At 42.1% G+C, this 22196-nt stretch overlaps 1 protein-coding gene across 10 annotated transcripts in view; it reads right to left on the bottom strand.

Annotated features, from left to right (window-relative positions):
- Positions 1–22196, bottom strand: part of HHAT (hedgehog acyltransferase) — a 321146-nt gene that overhangs the window by 221606 nt on the left and 77344 nt on the right. For all 10 annotated transcript variants that reach the window (XM_045452422.1, XM_045452427.1, XM_045452424.1 and 7 more), the window contains 3 exons: positions 19771–19965; positions 17214–17423; positions 9109–9280 (listed from right to left, as the gene is read on the bottom strand). In XM_045452422.1, the coding sequence (XP_045308378.1) occupies positions 9109–9280; positions 17214–17423; positions 19771–19965 (577 nt within the window). The remainder of the gene's footprint in view (positions 1–9108; positions 9281–17213; positions 17424–19770; positions 19966–22196) is intronic.

Below are 22196 nucleotides of genomic sequence, written 5' to 3'. Positions count from 1 at the left end.
TACCCAAAATATGGAAGCAACCTAAGTGTCCACTGATAGATGAATGAATAAAGATGCAGTACACACACACACACACACACACACACACACACACACACACACACATCTGTAATGCAAAAGGCATTTCTTACTATGGGCCAAAGAATTTGAAAGCTACTTTCGTTGCACATGTTCTCCAAGAAATCTACAGAAACAGCATTATGCATAATAGCAAAACCCTGGGATAAATTCAAATATCCTTCTATTAATAGAGTAGACAAATAATTTGTAGTATATGCATACACTGGCATGCTATACAACAGTGAAAACGCTAACTATGGTAACATGTATCAACATGATGAGTCTCAAAAACACACTTTTAGGCAAAGAAGTCAAGTCACAGAATAACACATCAAGTATGAACTTTTACATGAAGATTTCTTAAAATATGCAATTTTAGAGATTTAACTGTGGTAAAACTATAATGAAAAGGAAGGGAATAGATTTCTGGTTTCCGGTCCAGCACGTAAAGAGCAAAGAAGTCATCGCTGCACCCTAGTAAAAAATAAAAAGCTAAACAAACTGATAATTACAAATATTCTTAGGTGGATCAGAGAAGTGAGGTCACAGGGCAAATGGCTGCCCCAAAACATGGAGACAGACAGGTGTACCCAGAGAATCACAACTTACTGGAGCAGAAATCCCTATGGGAACAGGTACAGGGGTGTGAAAATCTGGACTGTAAATGATACTGCCGGAGGCTCGGTGTGGAAAAGTCTGAGAGTTAAAAACCACAGGGGAATAAAGTCATAAGGAGGCCCCTGCACTTTTGTGAGCTTTATTTCCAGGAGTTCTACCACACTCTCAGGATGGAGATTAGAGAAAAATCCCCCATGCTCCTGGCAGGGAGAGGGGTAAAATAAACATCTGGAAATACACCAGAGCATTCCATTCTTCTTAACAAGGCTTGCCCTCCAGACAAACTATTTTACCATACCCTAACCTATTGGGGTTTTATCAAAGCCTAATCAACCCAGGAGATAGAAAATACTCAATTCTAGTCTGCTTTGGTCTTCTACATGAAGGGAAGAGAAACACCCAACTCCAGTCCCCTCTAGCCATCCTACGCTAGCTAAGAGGGTTGAGGGGTTTAAAAAAAAAAAAAAAGCATCACTTGTGAAGTTCACAGCACAGGGACAAGGCTTATAAAAGACTGAGACCTAATCACAGAACTACAGAACACTTCCCCTTCCCACACCTTACCATTATATTACTAAAGGCCTTTACTGAAGTTCTTTTTACTCGCTACATTATGTCCACCTTTCAAAAAATTTACAAGGCATACTAAAAAGCAATCAATCAATACCCCACAGTTTAAAGACACTGAGAAAGCATCATAATCAGACTCAGTTATGGCAGGGATGTTAGAATCATCAGATCAGGAATTCAAAACAACCATGATTAATACACTCAGAACTCTAATGGAAAAAGTAGCCAGTATGCAAGAACAGATTGGTAACATAAGCAGAAAGATGGAAATGCTAAGAATCAAAAAGAAATGCCAGACATCAAAAATACTAACAGAAATGAAGAGTGCCTTTAATGGGCACATTAGCAGACTGGATACAGCTAAGGACCCAAGCTGAAAACAAGAGTTGGATGTTTAACCAAATGAGCCACCCAGGTGCCCCAGAATTTCCCCTAAATTAAATACAGACACCAAACCAAAGATCCAGGAAGCTCACAGAACACCAAACAGAATAAATGTCCCCAAAAACTACACCTAGGCATATCATACTCAAACTGCAGAAGATCAAATATAAATACAGAGGAGGGTGGGGAACCTAACCTGTAGAGGAACAAAGGGAAGAGTGACATCCAACTTCTCCTTGGAAACCATGCAAGTATGAAGACAGTATAATGTTTAAAGTATTGAGAGGAAAAAAATATACCAACCTAGAATTCTGTATCCTGCAAAATGATCCTTCAAAAGTGAATGAAAAATAAAGACTTCCTCAGATAAACAAAAATGGTGGAATTTGTTTCTGGTAGATTTGTCTTGCAATAAGTGTTTTAAAAGGCTCTTCAGAGAAAATAAAAATAATATAGATCAGAAACTCACATCTACATTTTAAAAAAGGAAGAGTTGAGGTACCTGGGTGGCTCAGTTGGTTAAGCGTCTGACTTCAGCTCAGATCAAGATCTCACAGCTTGTGGGTTTGAGCCCCACATCAGGCTATCTGCTGTCAGTGAAGAGCCCACTTAAGATCCTTTGTCTCCCTCTCTCTTCCCCTCCCTTGCACACATGCGCACGTGTGTGTATGTGCACATGTGTGTGTGCACTCTTTCAAAAATAAACAAGCATTTAAAAATAAAAACATAGAAAAGGAAGAGCAAAGATAGATAAGTTTTTATTTTATCTTTACTTATTCTAAGAGATAAGATTCTGTTCAAAACAAAAGCAACAATGTATGATTACAGTTTATATACATGAAATGAATGACAGCAATTATACAAGTGATGAGAGGGAGGAATTAGAAATATTTTGTCATAAGGTACTTGTACTACCATGAAGTGGATATAGTATTACCTGAAAGTGGTCTTGGGTTAGTTGTAAATGTATACTGCCAACTCTAGAGCAACTACTAAAAAGTTAAAAAGAAGTATATCGGATATGCTAAGAAAAAAGAGAAAATGTAATGATAAAAATTCTAAAAACCACAAAAGGCAGAAAAAGAATGACATGCAATAATAGGAACAAAAAAAAAAAAAAAAAAACAAGAAAAGAGCAATGAATAGACAACATTAAGAACATGGAAGTTATTAACCCAATTATATCAGTAATCACTTTAAATGCCAATGGTCTAAATACACCAAATAAAATACAAAGATTGTCAGAATGAATCAAAAAACAAGACCCAACTAGATACTGTCTAAAGTAAACCCGGTCTGAATATAAAGACACATTTAGATTACAAGCAAAGGGATAGAGAAAGATATACCATGTTAACATTAATCAAAAGAAAGCCACAGTAGCTTGGTTAATTTTCAGACACATTAAACCTCCAAGGAAAGAAAATTATCATGGATAAAGAGGGACACTACATAACAATAAAAGAGTCACTTCTTTAAGAAGACATAATAATCCTCAATGTGTATGTACTGAACAACAGAGGATCAAAATACATGAGGCAACAACTGATAGCACTGCAAAGAGAAACAGCCAAATTCATTATTACAGTTGGATATTTCAACACCCCTTTATTAGAAATGGGCAGATCCAGGGGTGCTTGGGTGGTTCAGTCAGTTGGGCATCCGACTTCGGCTCAGGTCATGATCTTACGGTTTGTGAGTTTGAGCCCCATGTTGGGCTCTGTGCTAATGGCTTGGAGCCTGGAGCCTACTTCAGATTCTGTGTGTGTCTCTCTCTCTGCCTCTCCCCTGCTCGCTCGCTTGCTCTCTCTCTCAAAAATAAACACTAAAAATTTTTTTTTTCATTTTTTTAATTAAAAAAAAAGTGGGCAGATCCAGCAGGCAGAAAATCAGTGAAGACATAGTTGAACAGTACCATCAGTCAACTGGACAGAATTGACATCTATAGATACTTCATCCAACAACAGAATACACATTCTTCTCAAGCTCACATGGAACATTCACCAGGACAGATCATATGCTGGGCTATAAAACACACCTAAATAAATTTAAAAGAATAGAAATCATACAATATCTTTTCTTAGACTATAATGGAATTAAACTAGAAATCAATACTAGTGATAGCTGGGGAAAATACTTGGAGATTAAACTCACTTATAAATAACACGTGGTTCACAGAAGAAATCTCGAGAAAATTAAAACATATTTTGAACTAAACAAAAATGAAAATACAATTTATCAAAATTTATGGGATGCAGCAAACAGTGCTTAGAGAGAAATTTATAACATTAAATGCATATGTTAGAAGAGAAGATCTATAATCAATAATTTAAGTGTCCATCTTAGGAAACTAGAAAAAGAAGAGCAAATGAAATACAAAGTAAGCAGAAGAAAGAATAAAAATTAGAGCAGACATCAATGAAATTAAAAATAGGAAATTAATACAAAATGTCAACAAAACCAAAAGCTGGTTCTTTGATGGATAAAATCAGTAAGTCGCTAGCTAGGTTAAGAAAAAAAGGAGAGAAGACATACATTACTAATACGAGAATAAAAGTGAAGATATCACTACAGAGTCCAGGAACATGAGAAGGATAATAAGGGAATATTATGAATAACTCTATGCCCATAAATTCAGTAACTTAGATAAAAAGAACCAATTCCTTAAAAGATACAATCTGCCAACTCACAAAGAAACAGAATAGGCTTATATCTATTTAAAAAATTGAATCAATAATTAATAACCTTCCAAGACAAAAAACATTTAAGGAAGAAAGTATACCAATACTACAATCTCTTCCAGAAGACAGAATCTGAGGGAATACTTCTTAACTCATTCTAAGAGGCCAGCATTACCCTAATGCCAAACTCAGACAAAGACATTACAAGAAAACTACAGAGCAGTATGTCTTCATGAACACAGATGCACAAATCCTCAACATATTAGCAAATCAGAGGATCAAGAGGTACAAAATTTCAGTTACTAAATAAGTCACAGGTAAACTATACGATAGGGAATATAGTCAATAATGTTGTAATAAAAAGAATTAGCAAACCAAATCCAATAATGTATAAAAACAATTCTACACCATGACAAGTGAGATTTATCCCAACTATGCAAGGCTGGTTCAATGTCTGAAAACTGATTAATATAATCCATCACATCAACAGACCGGGGGGGGGGGGGGGTGGTGAGGAAGCATATGACAAAGTCCAACACCCATTCATGATAAAACCTCTCAGCAAACTAGGAATAGAGGGGAATTTACTCAACTCAATAAAAAGCATCTGCAAAAAACCTACAGCTAACATCATACTTAATGGTGAAAAACCAGAAGCTTCCCCATTAAGATCAGGAAAAAGGCAAGCATGTCCCCTCTGATCAGTCCTTTTCAACATCATACTGGAAGTCCCAGCTAATGCAATAAGAGAAGAAATGAAATAAAAAGCATATATTTTGGGAAGGAGGTTACATGATTGTCTATGTAGAAAATTCCAAAGAGTCAACAACAACAATAAAACCTCCTGGAACAAATAAGCAATAGTAGCAAGGCTTCAGGATACAAGGCTAATATACCAAAGTCAACCACTTCCCTAGATACCAGCAATGAACACATGGAATTTGAAATTAAAAACAATACCATATACATTAGCACAAAAAAATATTTAGGTATAATTTAACAAAATATGTACAAGTTATATAAAAGGAAAACTATAAAACATGTTACACAAATCAAAAAAGAACTAATTAAATGGAGAGGTATCCCATGCTCATTGATTCAATATTGTCAAGATACCAGTTTTTCCCTAATTGATCGATTCAAGGCAAAATCCCATCAAGTTATTTTGTGGATATCAACAGATTCTAAAGTTTGTATGGAGAGATAAAAGACACAGAATAGCCAACACAATATTGAAAGAGGACTGACACTATCTGACTTCAAGACTTACTGTAAAGCTACAGTAATCAGGACAGTGTGACACCCGCAAAAGAACAAAAAGATCAATAAAACCGAGGAGACCCCCATAAATACACGCAATCAACCTTTAACAAAGGAGCAAAGGCAATACAATGTGAGCAAAGTTAGTCTCAATAAATGGTACTGGAGGGCGCCTGGATGGCTCAGTCAGTTGAGCGTCCGACTTCAGCTCAGGTCATGATCTCACGGTTTGTGAGTTCGGGTCCCGCATCGGGCTCTGTGCTGACAGCTCAGAGCCTGGAGCCTGCTTCAGATTCTGTATGTCCGTCTCTCTCTTCCCCTCCCCCACACGCGCTGTGTCTCTCTCTGCCTCTCAAAAATAAAGAAAACTAACTAAATAAATAAATAAATGGTACTGGAACATCCACATGGAAAAAAAAATCTAAACACAGACTTTCCACCCTTCACAAAAACTAACTGAAAATGGAGTATAGATCTAACTGTAAAGTGCAAAACTATAAAACTCCGGGAAGATACCATAGGAGAAAATCTAGGTGACCTTGGATGTGGCAATGACTTCTTAGATACAACACTAAGGGCATAATCCATGACAGAAAGAGTTGATAAGCTGAACTTATTGAATTTTTTAACTATTGTTCTGTGAAAGACACTGCCTGCCAATAGAACGAGAAGACAAGCCACAGACTAGGAGAAAATATTTGCAAAACATCTGTCTGATAAAGAACTGTTATCTAAAGTACATGAAGAACCATTAAAAATCAACAATAAAAAAAATGAAAATCCATTTAAAAAAAGGCAAAAGACCTTAACAGACATCATGAAAGGATATGTTGTTGATGGGGAAAAAGATGCTCTATGTCAAATGTCACTGGAGAACTGCAAATGAAAACGAGTGAAATACTACTCTATAGCTATTAGAGTAGCCAAAATACAACACACTGACAACACCAAATGCTGACAAGAACGCAGAGTAATAGGAACTCATTCATTGCTGGTGACAATGCAAAATGATACAGCCACTTTGGAAAACAGTTTGGCAGTTTCTCACAAAACTGAATACACTCTTTACCATCCAATCCAGCAATTACACTCCTTAGTCTCTATCCAAAGGAGTTTAAAACTTGTATCCCCACAAAAACATGCACACGAATGTTTGTAGCACACTTACTCCTAATTATAAAACTTAGAAGCAACTAAGAGGTCTTTCAGTGGGCAAACTGTGGTACATCTAGACAATGGATTATTCAGCACTAAAAATAAATGAGCTATCATGCCATGAAAAGACATGAAGGAACCTTAAATGCATAATAGTTCTAAGTGAAAGATGTCAATCTCAAAAAGCTCCATACTGTATGTTTCCAATTACACGACATTCTGAAAAAGGCAAAACTACGGAGATGATAAAAAGATCAGTGGTTTCTGGGGGTTAGAAGGGAAGAAGGGATGAGAAGAAAGAACACCAAGGATTTTCAGGGCTGTGAAACTACTCTGTGACCTTACAGTGGTGGATACATGTCATTATACATCTGTCAAAACCCAGAAACTGTACCACAAACTCCAAGAGTTAATCCTAATATAAATAATAGATTTCAGGTGATAATGATGCATGGATGTAGGTCCATCAGCTGCAACAAACACACTGCCCCAGTGGAGACGTTGGTAGTCGTGGAGGCTGTGCATGTGTGAGGGCCAGGGAATGCATGGGACATCTCCGCACTTTCCTCTCCATTTTTCTATAAACCTAAAACTGCTCTAAAAATAAAGTCTCTGTTTTTCAGTTTAAAAAAAAAAAAAAGGGGGAATGAATGACACAACCAAAACTCAGGAGAGGGTGACAGAAGGTGATGGGTTGCAGATGTAAACAAAGGGCTTCTAGGAATCTGGTTAGTTCTTAAGCCGAGTGACAGATCCCTAAATGAATCAGTGATGACTTTTCAGAGTCCCTGGATTTACCGCCCCTGGTCCTGACCATCGAGATAACAGCTTTTCCTTGTTTAAACCCCATTTTGAGTTGTGCTTTCTGTTATTCCCAGTTAGAATCACCCAAACTGGTAGTATCTTAATTTGGATGCAGTACAACTGGGATCTGATTTAGCATGTCAACATTTAATCCTATTCTGTTTGTCTAAGCAGATCATTAAAACTTTACATTAGTTACCCTCCAACTATAAAAAAAAGATATGTTTGAGGGAAATAAAGAAACTGTAATTAAAACAACTCAGTATTTTTCCAACCCTAAAACGTATCTCCCTTGAAAACATTCTGATTAAGCATGTGTGATACCAAGGACAATCAAGACTTTTTAAAAAATCTATAAATCACCAAAGAGATAAGGCATCAGGTTTGTACTCTTGCCCTCCATGGGGAGCGGCTTAATCTGGCCGGAAGATCACACATTTCCCATTGGAGCTACAGGCTAGAGGTCAGACCACAGGGCTGAATTCAGCTACCACAGGAGTTCTTAAAAGGAGAGCAAACAAGGAAATGAGATTTTGTTCAGAAAGGGGCATGGTCTCTGCTGTTTTGACCAGAGAACTAAAGAACAATGGTTTCTCCACAGACAAGTCCTATACTAGAAATTGTGCCCTGCTTAGGAAATCACTTCCATTCCACCTACTTGCATAGACAAAAAAAGGGGTGGGGCAATAGAGGGACATACATGGGCACACACCATTCGTTCTACCTACCAGACACTATGAGCTAAGCCCTTCACCTGCATGGCTCTATTTAATCCTCAAAACAACCCTGCAGGGGCACCTGGGTGACTCAGTCAGTTAAGTGTCTGATTCTTGACTTCGGATCAGGTCATGATCTCTCTTGTGAGATCGAGACCCACATCAGGCTCTGCACTGACAGTGTGGAGCCTGCTTGGGATTCTTTGTTTCCTCTCTCTCTGCCCCTCCCCTACTCATGCACGTACTCTCTCGCTCTCTCTCTCTCAAAAATAAAGCAACGTAAGGGGAAGAAAAACCTGCAAAAGCAAGTCTGTTCATCTCCTAAGATGAAGCTATGGAGAGGTTTAGTAAGCTGCCAAAGGCTGCCCACTAGTGGTTCGTGGAGCTGAGATTCACACCCATGTCTGTCTGATTCTAAAGCTCGTATTCGTTTCTTTATTATCATACACAAGAACCACAAAGAATACCACAGGACAACTCAGTCTTGGAGCATTACCTCTTTGCAGGGACTCAAAGGCTGCCCCTGCACCCCCGCATCTCTTACGCGCTGTTAAGTCCAGTGCTGGCCACACCATGAAGATGCAGACCCAGCCAAGCTTAGCAGGATTCCGTGATGAAAAGGGATCCCTACCATCCTCGGCTCCCAGACCAAAAAGCCTGGCCCTCACATCCACCAGCCACTTCACACATGCATCGTCTTGGCCACAAGAGGAACAAGGTTGAAAAACAAAAACAAAACAAAACAAAACAAAAAAAAAAGCGTTTGCTCAAGGCAACTACACCCTGTCTGCCCCCGGTCCAGCTTCACTCTGAAGCTGACTCTTGATGCTCGTTCTCCCGACAGTCATTTCCACAATTACCTAAGGTCCAACAAGAGACAGCCCTCAGGAGAGGGGCGCTGCTGTAGATGGCGTGCATGTACATGAGGTGAACCATCAGCTCTGCCAGCCACCAATAGCAGAGGAGGCGACCCAGCCCCAGGGCAAAGGCCGAAAGGCTGGACTTCAGCGAGCAGTACTCTTGCTGCTGCATCTAAAGTAAAAACAAAAGAAGTCATTAGATTGCGTGTGGACTGTTTGCATCTTTCAAATAGTCCCCTAGACAATGTTTCTAGCATACTTCTCACAAATTTTATTCATATATCTACTAAAAGAGGATTGGTTTAGTTATTCATTGTTCTTAGGTGAAAAAGTCACACCCAAGACCGAAAACTCTGTCCCAGAGTAAGAACAGGGTGGGGCCAACAAGCTAGCCAAGAACCGAGATGGGTTCTGCATCCCTCCATCCCTGGCAACAGCCCTGCAAAAAGCCAGGGTGGAGGGCAAGATCTGATATAGTCTCTCTTCCTCAGGACTCTGGAGTCTCTTTGGGCCCAGGTGACACCGGCCTGTCTTCATCCATCACCCACCCACATGTAAGGCTGGTAAAAGTAAGGCCAAGTCAGGAAGGGGCACAGGAATGGTAAGAGAAAGGGAGAATGAGACACAGAACCTGGCAACAAGGAGAAAATGAGATGTGGGTGTGTCATCTTACCTGAAGTTGTTTTTGAAACAGGCAGAATAAACTCAAACAGGGACACTACATGGGACAAATCTCTGGCTCAGCAGGCAGTGCAGTGTAACACTTAAGAACATGGACTTTACAGTCAGAACTGGGATCCAATTCTAGCCCAAACCACACGGCTGTGTGATCCTGAGCAGGTTACTTAATCTCCCTGAGGCTTGTTTCCCTCATATATAAAGTGAAAAAAAAAAATTGTCATGACTAAATATGGTAACACAGAAGAGGTACTGAGTATAACACCTGGCATATAAAAAGCACTGGCTAATTGGTAGTATCTGATAAGTGATGTGCCTCCTACTGCCTTTCTTCACATTCTTCCCTCATGGCATCCCAGACTACTGGCTACAGGGCAGAATTAGGACACAGTTCAGAGCCAAACACCAAAGGTAAAAGAAAGAAGTTCTTATTGTTCAGAGTCACCGACAAACTACTGAGTTCACTCAATATGTGTGGACATATTGAGTCAAAGTAGCCAGGCTCTGGGTCTTGCTTGCCCCATTACCTGCTGCTTAGGGATACCCAATAGTTTAAAATACATAATAGATGCTGAAAGGCAGAAGCATCTTGTAAAATTTGCGTGAAGTCCATCAATTTCAGACTTACACCACTAGACAAACGTACAAAAACAAGAGAGAGCAGGTCAATTTCTGGATCTTGCTCTGACAAGATTTTATTAGACTGAAGCCTGCTATGTAATACAGAGGTGAATTTAATGCATAAATGATGAAGTAGAATCTGCAAACATTCGCTGGCAGAAGAAATGGGCTTGATTTAGCTTTTGACGGTCTGGGCTCAAGACACCACACAAACAGGTAAGGCCCATTCTTAGGGCCTCTTTGGCTTCCAGGCTCCTTGAACATCAAAGGCACAAGGAGTCCCGCTACAGTCAGGAGGAGTGAGAGGCAGTGCCCTCAGAGAGGAGGGGGAACCTGCACACCAGGGTGGGTATTTTTATTCCACTTTGACAATGCATTCTACCACTTCCGCAAACTGTCCTCCCACAGCAAGAAGCCAGCTGAAGAAATTCTGGCTGGCCCAGGGGCATTACAATAACCTGCACGAATGGTGTGCTCCCTTTCACCATCTGCTTGGGTAGCTGCACCAAGGAAAGCTCATTGGTTTAATATTTTCCATGTAAATTGATCAAACCAACAGGAATTTCCTTTTTCCATTACCTGTCCACAGATGGCCTTAGAAAGGTATTTTGCCGAGCCATTCCAACCTCCCTTGTTAGAACCAACAGTAACTGCTGGGAGGGATCTACCAGGTCACCTGGGAAGAGTTTTCCAGGAAGGAACACTGGGCATATGAGGGCTTTGCAGACCCATAACAGATCACAGCCGAATGCAACCACAGCTGAACTATGTGACCCAATGCACATCCCTTACCAAGCATAAACTGAGGGTGGTTTTCATTTGCATGCATACCATAAGCGTGCATGCTCTCCAAGACTGCATAAAGTCTACCGCAATGGATCTGTAGGCCAAGGGATGGATAAAACTCCAATGCAGAAATGCCTACCTGCCCAATCATTCATGTCTACATTATTGAATTGAGAAGAAAAGGAAATAACTCAAATGTCCAAGAGTAGGAGGTTGGTAAAATGCATGAGTGCACCTCAATATATTATGTAGCCGTTAAACTATTTTTTTCAATGTGTATAAATAATGAAAGACTGGAAAGATACATACCAAAATGGTGACAGTGACTGTACTCTTTTTGGTAGGATTTTGGGGTTGCTTTTAACAATTGGTTATTTTTATTATTGAGGGGAAAAGTAATGGAACTTCACGATATTGTGAAGACTTTGGTCCTCTCTGCTTATGACCAAAGTAGAGGCAAGGTCCTCTACTTCTTCACCTTTCTAAAAACCATCTAGCTTCAGGATCTCCCCTGGGCAGCCCAAAATCCTCTATGGGTAAGTATTCTCTCTCTCTCTCTCCTACACTAGACCCATGTTTATTTCTCAACTTCCCACCTTGCTTGTTGCTCAGTACCTATGTACTGAGTTCCTCTTTGTTCATTCTTTTCCAGCTCTCTAAAGCAAATTCACTTTGATCTAATTACCATCAGCAATTGAGGAAACAATTATGAACATAGTGTCCATTGGTCTGTGGAGGCTGGAAGAAGAGTTCAACCCAAGGCAATCAGCAGAGCTAAGACAGGAAGAGGCACCTACACCATTCCAGAGCACAGGTGGGCCTTTCTTGGTGCCACACTCTTGGAGGGAAGCAAGTCCCCGGCTGAATGTGATAATGGCCTCAAAAGCATTGTTGACAGAACACAATCTTCAAACAACCAAATGTCCCCAGATTCTAAAAAAGCAGCTCTCTGCACGTGGCCTGTAGGCCCCTAAGTGCAAGCCTACCCTAGCACAGGTCCCCTGAAGACCAGCCCCGCACCTGAGGTCTCAGAGCATCACTAGGGGTGCAGCCCCATCCCACAGAGCCCCCCCCCCCGCCCCCCCAGCCACCAGCCAGGCAGTCAGGAAAACATGCCTACCTAATCACCTCTTAGCTCTAGGCAATCACTGTTCAAGGTCAGTTCAGAGGACTGCCTTCGCTTCCCCAAACAATGTGCGGTCTAAAATGACACAAATATCTATAATTAAGGAGAAACATGAGGTGCATTTTGTGGGTGATTGGCTTCCCAATAATGGCTTACCTATTCTCCTCAGGGCAAAACTTCTCTACCCGGTTTAATAAGGTATAATTATGTGTCACCACTGGACCAGAAGGGCTGGACTCTTCTCCGCAATGCCCCCTTTTTGATGCCAGATGCCTCCTCATTCCGAGTAACAGAAATGTCAATTCCTTAATCGTACAAGTGAATACAGGAGAAGGAAAACAATCCAGTTTCCTTCTATTCACTTGTACTTAAGAAAAGTTATTCATCTTTCTTTAGAGTCATATGATTGCAGTCCATTTGTAACTTCAATCTAGTTGACTCCCTTTTAAAAAAATTCAGCATTTGTCCCTTGCCGATCCAGCAGGAATAAAAGACATGCCATACACAGCTCCCCTAATGAGCAGGGCTGCTCTCTTGCCTGTGTGCGAGCATTTCATTTCAGAGATCTCAAACCTCGGGGGGTGCCAACTGTAAGACCATTGGAAACCGCCATCAATGGGAATTTTTAGTTAAGACTCCACTAAAAAATACACATTAACTCATCTGCCAAATGCATTTTAAAACATGTTATATTTTAAAAACCTCATTTCATGCAAATTGCATAAAAAGGAATATTGAAGCCTTTAAAAGATAGTCTGATGATTAAAGATGACAGTTCTCGAAGATGAAAGGTTCTCTTCCTTCACACACTAATAATACATATGTTTAAGAGCACCAAACAAAAGCCTTCCCTGGAGCCAATGTTCGACTGTGCCAAATCTGCTCCAACCTCTACCCTTGGGTCAAGGGCATTGTAGCCAGGTGTCTCATTCCTTTGTAATGGAGGAGCATCTCTCTAGTCCATGGTCATAGACTACACCCCCTACTCCCAACAAAGCATTCTGTCATCAGCCCTGCCCTGCCCCTCCCCAGGCATCCAGACCAGGCCAGGGGTTTTCAGGGGTCTCTGTCACAACAGATGTACCTACAGCTGGTGCAGCTGCCACAGGACGAAGACCTCCAGACCCAGATGTCCACCGGGCCACACGGCATCCTCTAACTCCTGTGGGACTGGCTGCCCAGCTGGCAGCAAGGCTCACATCTGTACTCCTTCCACCCCAATCTGCATTCTCTTAGCCTCTCTTTGTTTCCGTGTTACCATCTATAAAGTAGTGGTAACAACAGTATCTCTCTCCGCCTGTGGCCTTGGTGATGAAGAAGCTGGCACATGCCAGGCCTGGCTGAGAGCAAGTGCTCAGTCCGTGTTATACCAGGTGGCCTCTAGAGCCAGAGACCGCCCCAAACCCGGAGCAGCATGTCTGTGACATTGCCCGCCTGCCCAGCTTTCAGAGGCCCCAGCCACTCAAGGGCTGGGCCCACCCCGGTACATGTGGCAACCACCTACATCTCTCTCCCGAAGAGACAGAGTCAATACAACTGGCCTCTTCTAAGGCCAAGAATGGCCACTGCCCAGAATCCCCCACTGCTGTGCCCACCTACATGACAGGTCACCCAGAGTCTTGGTTCTGGCCTGAACTGTATTAGTTCACAACCTTGGGAGCTTGCTGGGGTAGAATCTAAAACTGGCCCCTATACACAGAGGGCATGGAGAGACAGAAGAAAGAGGCAGGCCACTCCAGATTGGTAGGTGGCCAGTGTAATAAGCAAAGAAACTTCTATACAAGACTGGGCTGGGGTGGCTGCAAGAACTCCACACCTGCCTACCAAATCTTAAAAGTTTATACAGAGGCCTTAACTAAGTTCAGTCACATATTCAGTCCAGAGGGTCTCGATGACACCCTATTCTCAAGTCTATGTCCCAGAAACAGCTCCTAGTGGGGAATGGTAGGCCAATTGTACATTCTAAGGACAGGGGAAGGGGTGAGGAGCTCTGACTGCCTAGGTTCAGCTTGCGGGTCAACGAGCAATCACATCCTCTCCAAGACCTCCTCCAACAACCTACCCCAGAATTGTCACACACTTTCGGCTAATGACAACAATAACAGTAATCATTAATACTTCACAGTGTTTACACGTTAAGCCATGTTACCTATACAAAATCATTTGATCCTGAGAACAATCCTATGAGGGAGATACTATTATTCTTCCTATTTCACTGATAAGGAAACTGAGTCACAAACAAGGTAAGCAATTCACCAAATGCTCTCTAGCCAAAGAGAAGCAGGAATTCAAACCCTGTAACAGTAGGGTTGGGCTCCAGGGTCTTTGCTCTTAACCACCATGCTCCCCTGGAGGCGGGGGGAGCACAGCCCTCAGCAAGGAAAAGCTCCCTGGCCCTACCACACTCAGACTCACTGTCCTGCCCCACACCAGCCCCCCCCCCCCCACTGCACAATTCCACCTGCTCAGGGAAAGATGTGGGGACCCCAGGCTCCAAGCTAAGTGAATAAACAAGCCTTGTGTGAAAGTGCCTCTGCTTGTTAACCTGCCCCCAGCCACAGAAGAAAAATAAGCAGGGCATATGTTCCTGAAACTGCAAATGCCATCGGAGAGGGCCTTCAAGTCAAGGCCCTGCAGCCTCTTAACAGGCAGATTTTTATCTGCTCACGATCAGTGTGCAAATCTCACATGCCTTACCTCACAGAGGACACCTCTTCTATGCTTCCCTCATCTTGTGTATGCAATTTACACACAAACAAACTGGGTGAAAGATACATTCTCCCCAGGGTGTGCCTAATACTGTCATTTTACCAACCAGAGTTTGCCCTTCCAGTTGGTTTCCACAATGGGGCTCCGCTGCCCCCTGGTGGCACAGCCTCATTCTTTGGCTCTCGCTGACCTGACCACCTAAGAACCATGACTGGAAGTATTATCATTTTAGGTGACATTTATTCATTCACTCACACAAACGTTACTTACAAGGTCTTCCAGTTGGCTTTCCTCCTCCCACTCTTGGGAGTGCAGCCCCTTCCTTCTTGGCCCCCCTGAAAGAATTCTTTCACTACTAGCTTTAGCTTCCTGGTTAACTGCTCCCCTTTGAGACACATTTCTCTCAAAGAAGTTAAGTGCCCCATAAGACCTTCTGTAACTGCAGAAACCTCTTGGCTGCTTTTACTTATCCTGCAGCTTACTAAACATTTTGCCATTTCTACACCGACTTTCCGATGCATCTTCCCAGATCGTACAGAAATGTTTCAATTTGCCTTCTGAGTTTCCTGGTTTTAGCAAGTACTACCATTTTGAAAGGAACGAAAAAAGAGGGGTAAGACAGAGATGCAACCAGAGTCCCTACAGGATGAAACCTGGAGGGCCTGAACCCACACTGCACTTGGTCACCCCCACCCTCTGGCCCCCAACTCTACTGAGGAACTTAGGACAGTTCAACCCCTCAACAACCAGCAGGCATCAGAATCACCTGAAGGCCCATTAAATCCCATTGCTGGGCCCCACCCCCAGAATGTCTGAATCAGATCTGAGGTGGGGCCCAAGAATCCGCATTTCTAACAAGTTCCCAGGTGTTCCTCCTGCTGCTAATCCAAAGACAACACTTTGGGAACCACGGAGCTAGAAGATCAGCTGCCATCACTAACCACCTATCTTTCACACAATCATTTTAAACATAATTTTCAAACACAATCTTCAAATACTTCATGACAGAAGAAGGATCCTATATAACCCAAACTGAGGTATGAGAAACCGTATGCCAAACATGTATCTGCCTGGAATATCCATTTCACTTGAAGACTTATGGAGAAAAAAAAGTTAAATAATTTAACTGGCAATTATAAAACTGTACCTTGTTGTTATAATGCAGAAGTACACTTTTGAGTACAAGAATAACTTCAGGGGATTTTTAGGACAGAATATGAGATTTTTAAGAACCCTGCTATTTTTCCAGGGGGCACCTGACATGCTCGCCTTTGGAAATATGCAACACTGCTGCTGGCCCTGCACTTTGAGCCCATTTCCAGGCATGTGTATGTGTACATGTGTGCGTGTGCATGTGCTGTGTTTTATGTGTACATGAGTTGTACTGTGTGTGCATGTACATGTGGACATATGTATTAATATTCTCACCTCCATCAAGATTGTTTTGGTGACAGGAGGTAGGAATGTCCCTTGAGAAACACAGGCTTTAGGTATTATCAATTACTAAACTTTTATTAACTTCATGAACATGTTCCATGAGGCTAGCTATAGAATGAGAACAAAAATTCAAAGTAGGAGGGAAAATGAGATGGGAATGACATAGATAGCTTGATGGGAGCTTCAGACAAAGCTGTAGGGAAGCTGGGTCCTGGACAGAAACAGGCACTTGGACCCAAAAACACACTGTTACCTTGAAACTCTCTCTACCTGCACCCTGTTGGCTCATCCAGGTCCCCCTGAACAATTCCCAGGCGATGGCAGTTACTTCATAAGCAGTTCGTGACAATAAAGGAGAACATGATATTTTCCAACCAACAGCATAGATAGTATCTCTTTCTACTTTTCCAAGTACGACCACCAGAATCCACTTTTGTCTTTCCCTGGGACTTCCTGGCAGTGGATACCCACCCCTAAGTTCCTTTCTGTGCCCAGTTACTAATCCTGGTTGCCAGCACCCACTGAAGAGTCAGGGTGGGGGGTTCCTAGAGCCAACATGCCCCAGAGACAGGCTGATCTGTATTTCAAATACTTATTTCTCCTAAGTATTTCATTTGTTACCTAAGAAGTCACAACAGAAACACGTGTTAAATTTGTGGGCACCCCAGAATGAAAAGCCTCAGGAGTCTCATGGATGGCCATGGCCAACAAGGACAGAGTACCAATCCAGTCCCCCCATGGGCTCTACCTGGGTGATGAACTCTGGGAAGCTGAGGATGGGCCCGTTGTGGAAGACGGGGTAATAGAAGACGTAGGCCACCAGCCAGGGAAAGGAGTAGAAGCTGTTCTCAGTCTCCTGCCAGCAGAACTCAAGGCTGAAGCTGGTGTAGTACAGGCAACGCACGGTCAGCGTGAACTGCAGCAAGTAGTACTCGTTCTCCGTCTGGTACCACCCTCTCTGCAAAGTCACAAGAAGAGGACAACTCTGGAGTGTCAAGGAGGGATGCCATCGTCCCCTGGGAAGAAGACCGCTTCCACAGAGAGAGCAGCTGTACCATACAGGGGGTTTCTCCACCACTGGGAAGCAGGTAAATCTCAGTGGGAATGGAAACCAGGAGTTAATGAGCAGTGGGTGGAAGAGCGTGTCTAACACCACTCATCTACTTAGCATTAGGCCTCGTGTGTGGTGATGAGAGTTTGCCCAGATATGCATCAGATTCACCCAGTGGGGGACATGGAGATGAGCTACAGCCAGCGGATACTTGGACAGTTCTTCCAACAATACTGAAGGCAAAGAGAGACTTATAAATGTCACATGGGATTCCTGTCTTCAACATATTTTTCCTTTTGCTCTTACGTTAATTTGGCTCCACATGTAGTTGAGAACTATTTGCCAAATAAGCTTTAGAAACACAGTCAAGAAAAATAGTCCTTGCCCTCGAGGTGTGTAAATTCCCACACAGCAGATAGGCATGTAAGTATATAATTACAATGCAGCACGAGATAAGACATAACAAGCATGTACTAAAAGATGTATGAAATAAAAGACAAGAAGCAAATGCGGTAGAATCTTAACAGTACTAGGTGGAGTAAAATTTGGATCATTTTATAATCTTTATGTTTTTATATTTGCCATTATATATATTGCCTTTTTAATGAGAAGAACAAGTTATGGGAATACAGACAAGATATAACGGGGGACAAAGAAAGGAATAGTTAATGTGATCCATGGGAGGACTTTTACAACTTTACACAGAAAAACCAACCAGTGAAGAGTTTCTATTGCATGTCTGAGCCTTCAGCAGCCACTGAGAAAGACTAGGAGAACTGCAAGTGCAAGCATGGAAACCCGGGGCTCCTGAGTGGCTCGGTGGGTTAAGCAGTTAAGCGTCCGACTTTGGCTCAGGTCATGATCGGCTCAGGTTCACGGGTTTGAGCCCCGCCTCAGGCTCTGTGCCGACAACTCAGAGCCTGGAGCCTGCTTCCGATTCTGTGTCTCCCCCTCTCTCTGCCCCTCCCCTGCTCGTTCTCTGTCTGTGTCTCTCTCTCAAAAATAAACATTAAAAAAAATTTTTTTTAATAAAAAAGCATGGAAACCCAAAGCAAGTAGTTTCTGCTCATTTCTTTCCCTTGGGCAGTATTTTTCAACCTCTAGTCTGCATAATAAATGGAATGTTTAGTCACTACCAACATCCATAACTGATGCTAACTATTGCCACACAAATGATAATTATTATTGGAGTCTGTTTTGTACATTTGCCAGGTCCCCAAAAAGTTAGGTGTGAATTCTTTTATTTTTATTGCAGATCTATTTTTAAACCCATGTATTTAAATGATCCCCTAGTTAATCATTGTGGGAAGTCTCTTTTGTTAAGATGGAGACACTACCCTACTTTCTCTCACAAGTCCAGATTTCGACATATGTGCTTAAAGTGTTAGCCCCAATCCGTTGGTGAGAAAAATTAAAATAGTGTAACAGGAAATGCACTGAATTTTCAAAATGCTACAGTTTTTACAAAATCACTCAACATACTCATGTTATCAGAGGCTCAGAGAAACTCCACGTGGAAGATAGAGCACATACTACTTCCATTTTCAAAATGATGAAATTGAGACTCAGGTTAAATGACTGCCTCCAGTTTCAAGAGTAGGAAACACAGCTACTAGAAGAGACACGGAACCAGGTCATCCACTGGCTCATCTTTCCTGCAACTGTGCCGACCCACAGTGCGTAAGTGCTATCACCTAAGCCAATGGATGAATGATCATGTGAACAAGAGTAAGGATACCACGATACCACAAGACTTTCAGTGCCGCAATGACTAAAGAAAGAATATCAAAACTTCCCAAGATTCTCTGTGCAAGGAAAATACCTTCCTTATCTGTTGCAGGGACTATCATGGGTACTGCATGAGATGAGGCATGTGAAAGTTCCCCATAAATTGTAGAGCACTCTACAGATGATTTTTTTGTTAAATGCATAGAAGACTATTGCTTTCTTTTCCTGTTGCTCCTTACCCTCTGTTCCTATGACATCTGGCACCATCCATGCCTACCCACACTGGGAAAAGAGGTAGAAGGTCAGCCCTGGGCAACCTTAGAGGGCTAAGACAGGGTCAGACACAAAAGACAAGATTCCAGAAGGCAACACACCCAGATTCACGTGCATCAACCCCATATGGTCACTAGGGGGACCCCCACCATGATTCTTCAATTGACTCTTGGCTGAAAACAAAGGCATCTACCCAATGGGAGCACTTCTAAAGGGGCCTTCTTCTTCTCGAGGGTAAAACAGAGACACTTACCTTAACTTCCTCCACATCTTGCAGCCTCAGTGTGGTGAGCAGGAAGAGAGAACAGAGCCATGACAGGAGCTGCGACTGGAACTGGGCCACGCAGAAGGAGATGAGGGTGTGGAGAAAAATTATGGCCGTGCCTTGGGCCCCCAGAACACACCAGGAGGCCCACATTCCATAAGCCCCCAGGATCCAGGGTCTGTGCTGCAGACAGGGAGGGACACAGTGAGAGACACACAGAGGGAGAGGGCAGAGAGGAAAAGAGAAAAGAGTGAGTGAATGGGTATTGCTATGAAAGGTTCTACATAGAAGCATAATGTTTACTGATCCATTAACCAAACTATTCTCACTGCCCTGGGGATTTAGTGAAACCCAAACAGGTTTCAGAAGGACCTTCCACATTAGCCCTAGAGTGACGGCTGCCTACCCTAGAACTCCACCAGATCCACCCAGAAGGAGCCACTTTGCTGCCTTCAGCCAAAGCCACCCAGACCACTGGATCCTACAACAAGATATTTAGCCGACTTTTCAAAAGACACTATGGAAGCCAGAAGCCCGTTGGGAAAACCACCAACCCAGAACCCTGCGTACACCATCCTGCAAACGTGAAGGTAAAAGAAAGTATTTGTACACATTTCTCAGGTGTTTCTTTGAGACAGTTGAGCCAACCAAACCACAAACGGCTTTCTAAGGTCCAAACCAGATTTCTACATTGAAATATCTCAGTGTATTTTTACTAACGTATTGTTTACTGTTTACAGAAAAAGTATATCTTACCTGCTTTATACAATATTGAGACCTTTGTATAGTCAATCTGATTGGCATGTTCATTCGCATTTTAGGAGAATCAGAATGTCGTTCTATCCAATTATAAAGTTTTATAATTACTGACAGTAAATAACTAAATGAATATGCCTTTGCTTTTATGACATATTCTTGGTCATATCTGGCCGATAAATCCTTACTTAAAACCACAATATTGTTTTAACATTGTTAGAGAGGCAACATATTATAGGGGTTTAATTACTCAAGCTTTGAAGTCCAACTGCCCAAATAAATCCTGGTATCCCCATTAACTACCTGTGTGACCCCAGGCAAGTGACTTCATCTCTCCATGCCTCAGTTTTTTCATATGTACAGTTAGGATAAGGGCATGTACTTCATGAGGATTAACTTAATGCATGTAAAACGCTTTCCACAGTGTTTGCATACATAGTAAGAACATGACCAATACTAGTTGTCTAGTCCTAGAGGGGAATACAACGGGTCTTTCTGGTGTACATTTAAAAATATGGTTTCCAGGAATACACCACATTGAAAAGTTGGGAATGCTTGAAATAGGTCTCCTTGTGAAAACAAGAATTCTTTGAAACAAAGACGAATGTGGACCACAAACTGTAAATCTCATCCTTACATGCTAACTCTTCCAAAATATTGCCAAAGTACCATCCCTTCCCAAATCTATGCTCCAGCCCAAGAGAGAACATTTTGAATGAGCAACTAGGTCAGCCACTTTTAAGTTCCAAGAAAATCAGAGAAAACTGCAGTTCAGTTTTACTATTTTTCCATCCTACTGCCCACAGAAAACAGCTACATAAATTTGCTTCAGATTTTCCCCCAAATACTCACCTTTGGGCAGAGTCCATTTATAAGAAACAAGGTCGCCAAAGACCATTTTAGGAAGTAGTTTTAACAAATGAGAAAAAAAAAATATGTTTTTCCAACATAATCCACAGCATTTACCACCAGGAAACCTTTTCCACTCACACATGGCAACATATATACACACAGCTACACTTTTATTAAGCGTTATTTGACCCATTTGGAAGAAGCCTGTTTGTTTGGCTTTCATTTGGGAACTTAACCAAAGACTAAGGGACTTCAATTTGGAAAAAGCTGAAGGAGATTCTCTGGTGAATTTAACTGTGCCCACCAAAGCTACCGTACAGGCCCACATGTTTGTCCCCAATTCACACCCCCCACTGTCTTCCTCTTGCCATCTAGGACAGGCAGACCACATTTAATACCATTCTAAGGAAGCACAGAAAACACTCTCACGTTGCCTTCATGTTCTCCACTAGCCCTCATATTATCTACTCATTCTCCCCAGTGGGTCGAGGCATCCATGGCAGACAGGTGATGTAAAGAAAAAGATAAAAATAATACCTACTTTTTTAAAACTTATATAAATTAGGGGGTGCCTGGGTGGCTCAGTAAGTTGGGCATCCAACTCTTTTTTTTTTTTATTGTTTTTAATGTTTATTCTTATTTTTGAGGAAGAGAGAGACAGACAGACAGAACACAATCAGGACAGGGGCAGAGAGAGACAGAAACACAGAATCTGGAGCAGGCTCCAGGCTCTGAGCTGTCAGAACAGAGCCCGACACAGGGCTCAAACTCACGAACTGTGAGATCATGACCTGGGCTGAAGTCGG

This window comes from Leopardus geoffroyi, chromosome C3, assembly GCF_018350155.1.
Source record: "Leopardus geoffroyi isolate Oge1 chromosome C3, O.geoffroyi_Oge1_pat1.0, whole genome shotgun sequence".
NCBI lineage: Eukaryota > Metazoa > Chordata > Mammalia > Carnivora > Felidae > Leopardus > Leopardus geoffroyi.
This window is presented reverse-complemented; position numbering and strand designations above follow the sequence as displayed.